General features: G+C 36.4%; 1 protein-coding gene across 1 annotated transcript; it reads left to right on the forward strand.

Annotated features, from left to right (window-relative positions):
* The first annotated feature begins 2,643 nt into the window (after positions 1 to 2,643).
* LOC137818720 (putative disease resistance RPP13-like protein 1) lies at positions 2,644 to 8,505 on the forward strand. The gene is made up of 2 exons (XM_068622293.2): positions 2,644 to 6,485; positions 6,821 to 8,505. Exon 1 carries the CDS (start codon positions 2,731 to 2,733, stop codon positions 6,463 to 6,465), a length of 3,735 nt encoding a protein of 1,244 aa, XP_068478394.1. The 5' UTR covers positions 2,644 to 2,730; the 3' UTR covers positions 6,466 to 6,485; positions 6,821 to 8,505.
* Positions 8,506 to 8,967: the final 462 nt, after the last annotated feature.

An 8,967-nucleotide genomic window follows, 5' to 3' on the forward strand; every position in this document is an offset into this window, starting at 1 on the left:
ACAAGTTGGTACCCAAGCGACCACTCTAACATTCGTTGCACTCCAGTTAAGAGAATTTCATGTGCCAGATACGCTAAGATTCTATGAATAGCGGCGCAAGGACATTCTCCAAGGAACCCTAGTCAAGGGTAACAACGCAAAGGTAAACCCTAGATTCAGCCTATATAAAGGGTGTCAAAACCCTAGTAAGGTACGCAGTTTCTAAGACTAAAGCTAATATACACACTTGGTGTTTCTTTGCCTTAATATTGACTTGAGCGTCGGAGTGCAAACGACCTCTAAGGCGCCCCTTTGTCTTTTGCAAGTGAGAGATTTCTTGATCAAGAAGGTACGTTCCTCAGGCACTGAAGGGCGACAACAGTTGTTAGAGTCAACCGGCAGAGCAAGTCAACCGACAGGAACAAATATATAATTGAGATACAATTTTTATGTAAGTTGATTTAAATCTAACATCAATTATAAATAAAGTCATATTACAGTAATAAAGTCAAATTATAATAAATAAGATATAATCAGCTCTTTACAAACAAATTTTAAGAGGATTTTATAACGTTAATTACCTATAAACTCATTTTTTAATAGTGCACCCAATTCGAGTGGAAAAGACGAAAATGTCCTAAGAAAATGAGATGTATATAAAAATACCTTATGGATTCCCTTTTCCAGAATATGTGTTCCAGATTTTTTTTTCCTAAACGAATTTTTTGTATTACGGATTTTCTTATCCAGAATGGGCTTTTTATTTTTGTTTCCAAATTTTCATTTCTGGACATAATAATCTCTCTTCCAGATCTTCTTTTCCGAAATATATTATTTTCAATTTTAGATTTTTTTGTCTAGAATAGAATTTTGATTTTTGTTTTCGGATTTTTATTTTCGAAACTCAATAACATCTTCCAGATTTATTTTTCTGGAAGATATTATTTTCAATTCCAAATTTTTATTTCCAGAATAAAGGGTATTTTTGGAAATTTAAAAAATATGTTGGGTACAGGTTAAATATGATTGGGTGTAGGAAGATTTGACTTCTATATATTTGAAAATCCCTTAACTCTTTGGTCCTGAGAAGAAAGTCCCGTTTTCCTTGGCATGTTTTCTCTGCAAATTTGTGAGGCCCAATTTATATTATATTAGAAAATTGATATTGGGCATAGAAGACATGGAATGCTGTTGCAGATTTATGTTCTTTATTTTCTATTTTTATTCCCATTTATTTTACTCAATATCTTTTCTTTTACAATTTAAGCATTGAATAAATTTTTTTAAATTGCTATCTAGAAAAATTAACCTTTTACTTTAAGTCTTTTATGTTTTCTGCATAAGTTTTACTGCATAAACTTGGACTGCACATGATAGCTTAGTCCTGAAATTTGACATTCATAATTCCTTAAACAAAATATTCAGTTAATTTGTTTGATAAGGAATTTTGCTATTCCAACCTCCAGTTCTCACAAATTTCTAATAGGATTCCTCTTCAATAGCCATCTATCACCATTACCAAGTGATGGAAAAGCTCTATCTTTAACTTTATGCTTCAACAATCACTTTATCTTATAGATTTTATTAACGTATAATGATTCCCAGAGAGTGAAATTCATGGCTTGGATTAATGATATATATATATATATATATATATTGATGGTCATTATCCTGAAAAGCGCAAGTTCACATATATGACAATCTGCCCTGAAAACTCAGACACAGCAAAAAAAGGGTCTGAAAACACCATGATACTAATGTAAATAGTCATTACATTCCCTCTATACAAATCTTAAAAAAAAACTCATGACACAAGCTCCTTCAAAATAAGTAATTAACTTCCTGCTCTTTCATTTCACTTGAAGAAAATTTAATACTCACATTAAATAACAAAGTGATGAACAAAAAATAACCAGTGAAAGAGCATCATAAGAAAGTGAAAATTGTACAAAGCATTTTTACAGCTAAATTCAGTCCTTGAAATTAATTAATTGCTAGACACGATAAATCATAAATCTAATGCCGGGATTTGGAAAAACTCAAAAGCAATCCCAGAAAGCATATATACAATTGATACAAGATATAATGTGGTTAAATAAATTTGTATACATTACAATTTATCTTTTGATTAATTATGTCCACAAGGACCGTGATGAACAAAGATGATATCTTAAAGTAAATGGGGACACTATTGCAAAATCACCCAAAGAGATCATGGATGCTTGATTTGAACATGAAATATGCATATTCTATTTTTCCCATATCAGATTTAATTGCTGCCTCCTTTCACATCTTTAGACAACTATGACCACATGTTTTACATCATTAACTATACTTGCAACAGCCTCAATTACAATATGGCCCTTTTGCTATAATTATTTTTCCTATATACTTATGGGAAAGGAAATAAGAATAACATTTGGTTAAATCAGTTTATATACATTACCCTAAAGAAAATTTAGATTAGAAACTAGTATTTCACTCATCAAGTCTTGATTCTCATCCACCGAATTTTCAAAAAGCATCCGACCATGAACCTGACTTTTCAACAAAGCATCTTAAATCTCAACCATACAAAATTCTAAATACATATCCAACGGTTTATTTTGATCGCAGGAACTGATGGAGAATATAAAGTTGAAGTGAAGAGAGTTGACCAATCCAAATCTCCTCACAAAAGTTCGCCTCATCTTGAACCACCATAGTCTCTTGCAGCCAATTCCTTTTACATTTTTGTTTGTTCCTGAGATCATGGCTTTAGCCGTGGTAGGTGGTGCACTTCTCTCTGCTTTCCTTGACGTTCTTTTTGAAAGGCTAGCTTCCCCTGAGTTTGTCAACTTCATCCGTGGAAAGAAGCCTGACAAGTTGCTTCGAAAGGTGGAGAACCAGCTGATAGTTGTTAGAGTGGTACTTGCTGATGCTGAGAATCGACAAATCTCAGACTCCAATGTCAAAAAGTGGCTCGATGTTCTCAGAGATGTTGTGTACGAGGTTGACGACTTACTTGATGAAGTTTCTACTAAAGCTGCTACTCAAAAGGAGGTAAGCGATTCCTTTTCTCGCCTTTTCAACAGGAAGAAGATTGTTAGTATTAGTAAGTTGGAAGACATAGTTGAAAGATTAGATGACATTTTAAAACAAAAGGAGAGTCTTGATTTGAAGGACATTCCAGTGGAGAGACACCAGCCATGGAAAGCTCAGCCAACATCTCTGGAAGATGGATATGGTATGTATGGTAGGGATAAAGACAAGGATGCCATAATGAAGATGGTGCTAGAGGAGAACAGTGATGGTGAAGAAGTGTCCGTGATATCTATTGTAGGCATGGGTGGGGTCGGAAAAACCACTTTGGCCCGATCTGTGTATAACGATGACAAATTGAAGCAGCAGATATTTGATTTAAAGGCATGGGTTTGTGTTTCTGATATATTTGATATTGTGAAGGTGACAAAAAGTATGATAGAGGAAGTTACCAAGATGTCCTGTAATTTGAATGATCTAAATTCACTTCAACTTGAGTTGATGGACAAGATGATAAATAAAAAATTCTTAATTGTCCTGGATGATGTTTGGATCGAGGATTGTGATAGCTGGAGTAGTCTTACAAAACCCTTTCTAAGTGGGATGAGGGGAAGTAAAATTCTGGTCACAACCCGCAATGAAAATGTAGCGGCTGTAGTCCCTTTTCAAACTGTTGAAGTATATCATTTAAACAAATTGTCAAATGAAGATTGTTGGTTGGTGTTTGCAAACCATGCTTTTCCTCTCTCAGAAGACAGTGAGAATAGAGGAACTCTAGAAAAAATTGGAAAGGAGATTGTTAAAAAGTGTAATGGGTTGCCTTTAGCTGCACAGTCACTTGGAGGAATGTTGAGAAGAAAGCACGCTATTAGGGATTGGAATAATGTACTTGAGAGTGACATTTGGGAACTTCCTGAAAGTCAGTGTAAAATTATTCCAGCACTCAGAATTAGTTATAATTATCTCCCTCCGCATTTAAAACGGTGTTTTGTATATTGCTCACTGTATCCCAAAGATTATGCATTTAAGAAAGATGAGCTGATCCAGCTGTGGATTGCTGAAGATCTTGTAAAAGCACCAAAAAAAGGAAAGACTTTAGAAGAAGTTGGTCAGGAGTATTTTGATGATTTGGTTTCCCGATCGTTTTTTCAAAGTAATCAATGGGGAGATTGTTTTGTAATGCATGACTTGATGCATGATCTAGCAACATTCATTGGCGGGGAATTTTATTTCAGAGCAGATGAACTTGGAAAAGAAACCAAGATCGATAGAAAGACTCGTCATTTGTCGTTTACAAGATTCAGTGATCCAGTCTCGGATATTGAAGTTTTCGACACAGTAAAATTTCCAAGAACTTTCTCGCTGATCAATTGTAAAGAGTCTCCATTCAACAACGAAAAGGCACCACTTATTATAGTGTCAATGCTTAAGTACTTGAGAGTTTTATCATTTTGTAACTTCAAAAATCAGCTTGCTCTGCCTGATTCAATAGGTCAATTGATCCATTTGCGTTATTTAAATGTCTCTCATACCAGTATAGAAACACTGCCAGAGTCATTGTGCAATTTGTACAATCTCCAAACTTTGAAGTTGGATTGCTGCTCGCATCTGACTAAGTTGCCTAGTGCCATGCAAAATCTTGTAAACTTGCGTCATCTTGAAATTGATCAGACTCCCATAAAAGAGATGCCTAAAAGAATGGGGAAACTAAATCAATTACAAAAGTTGGATTTCTATACTGTGGGCAAACATAAAGAGAATAGCATTAAAGAACTGGGAGGACTTCCAAATCTTCATGGTTCGTTTTCTATTGAGAAATTGGAGAATGTTAGAAAAGGTGAAGAAGCATTAGAGGCCAGGATAATGGATAAGAAGCATATTAATGATCTATCCTTAGAATGGTCTACAGGTAACGACGATGACATCGACTTCGAAGTTGAATTAGATGTACTCAGCAACTTACATCCTCACCAAGATCTGGAACAGCTGTCAATAAGCGGTTATAAAGGAACCAGATTTCCTGAATGGGTGGAGAGTTTTTCCTACCAAAATATAACATATCTGTATTTAAATAATTGTAACAACTGTTGCATGCTTCCTTCAATGGGGCAACTACCGTCTCTCAAGAACCTCAATATTTCAAACATGGATTCAGTGAAGACTATTGATGCAGGCTTTTATAAGAAGGAAGATTGTTCATCTGTGACGCCCTTTCCCTCCCTTCAATCTCTATACATTTCTGATATGCCTCGTTGGGAGGTGTGGAGTTCAATCGAATCAGAAGCTTTTCCTGAGCTTAAGTATCTTTATATAACAGACTGCCCCAAACTAAAGGGAGACTTGCCTAATCACCTTCTTGCTCTGCAAACACTCAGTATTATAAATTGCGAGCATCTTGTCTCTTCCGTCCCAAGGGCTCCTACCCTTCGAAGATTACTGATATCTAAAAGCAACAAAGTGACGTTTCATGTGTTTCCTCTTTCGGTGGAGAATATAGAGATAGAAGGAAGCCCAATGGTGGAGTCCATGATGGAGGCCATCACTAACATCCAACCTACTTGCCTCAGTTCCTTGTCATTAAAGGATTGTTCGTCAGCCATATCTTTTCCAGGTGATTGTCTTCCAGCATCGCTGACAACTCTTGATATCAGTGATTTAAAGAAACTGAAGTTCCCCATGAAACACAAACACGAATTACTGGAATCACTGTCAATAAAGAATAGTTGTGATTGGCTAACGTCTCTTCCACTGGATACCTTTCCAAATCTCATTCGTCTTGATATCAGAAATTGTGAAAGTATGGAATCTCTTTCGGTCGTAGGGTCAGAGTCGTTTAAGAGACTCAATTCTATTTATATTAGCGACTGTCCCAACTTTGTATCATTCCCGGGAGGATTGTCTGCGCCCAATTTGACTTATTTAATTGTGTGTCACTGTGAGAAGTTGAAATCATTGCCCGATCAGATGTCTACTCTTCTCCCAAAGATGGAATATCTTAGAATATGGAACTGCCAACAAATTGAGTCATTTCCAGGAGGGAGTATGCCACCTAACTTGAGAAGAGTTGAGATGAGGAACTGTGAGAAACTAGTGAGCCGCCAAGCATGGGTGTCCATGGATATGGTTACCAGTGTCATTGTCAACGGTCCATGTGATGGCATCAAGTGCTTCCCAAAGGAGGGATTGCTGCCTCTCTCCCTTACGCATCTGTATCTAAGTGAATTGTCAAGTATGGAGACGTTGGAGTGCAAGGGCCTTCTTCATCTCAAGTCGCTACAACAATTGCGCATTGAAAAATGTAAAAAGCTGGAGAATATCGAGGGAGAAAGGCTGCCGGTCTCTCTAATAAGATTAATAATAGAGGGATGTCCGTTGCTGGAAAAACGATGCCACAGAAAGAACAGTGAAATTTGGGCTAAAATGTGCCATGTTCGTGGGATAAAGATTAACGGAACATGGATTTAACGAGTAAGGATGATGAGCAGGTAATTCTCCTTCTTACACTTACGTCATCAACATCTTAGAAGTTATTTCATCCAATTAAATGTCTTGAATTGCATAATTGTTCGGTTTGACAGTGGACTGGAATTGCAAGTGTTAACAAACCTAACTTTTTGTGTCTATATATTTTATTAAGCATTCCTGATTTTAATTGAGACGTAATTTCACTACCAAAGATAACATGATCAAATACTGTGGGGTTGGGAGAGTTCAGCAAATCCAAGTTTGTAAATAAGCTCGGTTAACTGATCTGATGAGATTAGTAATTGTAGGTGGTGCACTCCTTGCTTGTTGCTTTCTTTAACGTTCTTTTCAACAGGTTGGTTGTCAACTTGATCCGAGGATAGAAGCCCGACAAGTTGCTTGCTTCAAAAGTTGAAGAACCAGCTGATACCATCATATACATTGTACATTATTTGATGTTTCTTATGCACTTAGTGTAGTTATTTGATATCAACATAACTTGGTGAACAACATTGAGTGATCATAGTAGGGTTCAGTTATGCTATAAAATCTGGTGCAGCAGTTCTCTCTCACAAAAACAATCAATTGAGCCATCTCTTGCAACATCTCTTGTTCTCCTTGTGTGTGAACCTTTGCCTTTTTTTTCTGCTATCATGGAGTCCACTCCACCTACATCAAAGAGGATCAAAACAAGGGCTGTAAGGTCTGGAGGGAGACTTGAGGGCTGGTTTTCAGGGGATAATGAGCTCATTGAGAGATATCGTTTTGAGACAAGCACAAAGGTGATCAACAACCCAAAAGTTGTCTCCTTTGATTGGCTGAAAAGCCAAAAGTTGGAAATGTGAGAAAGCTTCTCAATGATCAGTTGCTAAGAAGATTATTGGAGATGAAGGGAAACATATACCCTGATTTGATTTGGGTATTCTACACCAATCTTAAGTTTGAAGGAAACAACCTTGTTTCTCATGTGAAAGGTGTAGACATGGAGATTACCCATGATGTGTGGACTGCAGTAATTGGATTAAAGTATGTTGGTCTAAGGATTAACAAAGGAAATCTTGGAGTTGAGGAAGATTTCAACAAAGTCCAATACTACAAGAGCTGTTTGAAGAATCAACAAGCCCAAGTGAGAACTTGTTCTGTTGGAGGCTTGAAGTTAGATGAAAGAGTGCTTGCTCTTATTGTTACTTGGATTCTAACTCCAAGGGGGAGCAACCATTTTGTTTTAATAGAAGAAGATCTTGTGTATATCTACTGCATCATGAAGAAGATCAAGATCAATTGGATTCATATCATCAAAGAACACATGCAAAAATTCATGAGGTTAAGTGACTACCACTATCCCTATGTTGTTTTAATCTCTAAATTCTTGCTCTATTTTGAAGTGAATCTTGAAGATGAGACCTCTGAGTTGGTTAAATCAACACAAGAAATGAATAATGGTTCTCTAAGCAAGATGGGATTCACCAAAATAAATGGAAGATGGGTGAGCAAAGATGGTGATCATGGTGGTTCATCAAGTGTGCAGCTGCTGATTTTGATGAAGAAGATCAAGCTACTGATATGGATATCCACAATGAAGAACATTCTGCAACTAACCTTGGTGCTGGAACAAGTGCAAGACATCAAGGGGAGGAAATTCCTTCTATGTCTTCCTTTGAAAGATACATGGTGAATAGACTTGATGGCTTTGCTGAGAATCAAAGAAATCTCCATGATCTTTGTGTGACCAATTTCCATAGCATTGACAATCGATTTTAGAGCATGGATAGTCGTTTTATGACCCTGGATGAACAGATTGAAGTTGTTCAGAACCAGATCTTTGAGCTTCAATATGACAGGGATGACTGAAGAAAAACAACCTGTTGAATTCTCGAAACAACCGATTGATTTTGTTTTGTACCAGTTTAAGTGCTATTTCTTTTAAATTCTGTTTAATCTGGAACAATTGCTTTTTATCTCTTCTTATAGTCTATTTGTGAAGACAAATAGGGGGAGATTTTATGTTGTGTTGTCTCTACTTATGCAAACTCTATTTGTTTAAGTGATTAATGTTTTTGCTGCTTTGCTGTTGCTGTTTTGGTTGGTTTTGGCTGCTGTTTTGGTTAAGCAAAACACAAGTTTTTTGTACTGCTCTAACCTGCTGCCATAGGTGTTGTATATTGCTTAAACTTTGTTTTGCAGGAATTGCTTTAGATTCAATCAAGTCCAACACAAGTAACCAGGGATTTGTCTTCATCAAATAGGGGGAGATTGTTGAATCAAGTGTGATCAAAGCTTTTAAGAATCTAAATCCTAGAGTTTGATGGAAGGCTGGAGTTGCTTGAAGTTGCTGATGTGCTTTAAAGTAGGATCTGGGGTAGTTTATCTTTGTAATCCACTCTTTATTGAATCTAAAGCTTAAGTGTTTTCAAATTTTTTATGTTTAAAGTGTTTTTCCAACTAAGTGAAAAACAACCTGTTGTTTTGTCGAAACAACCGAATGTTTTATACTTAGGTGTT

The sequence above is a fragment of the Phaseolus vulgaris genome, chromosome 10, assembly GCF_051622355.1.
Source record: "Phaseolus vulgaris cultivar YP4 chromosome 10, ASM5162235v1, whole genome shotgun sequence".
NCBI lineage: Eukaryota > Viridiplantae > Streptophyta > Magnoliopsida > Fabales > Fabaceae > Phaseolus > Phaseolus vulgaris.

Excerpts from the sequence above, each read along its gene's own strand:
- LOC137818720 (XM_068622293.2), top strand. The coding sequence starts at position 2,731 with ATGGCTTTAGCCGTGGTAGGTGGTGCACTTCTCTCTGCTTTCCTTGAC.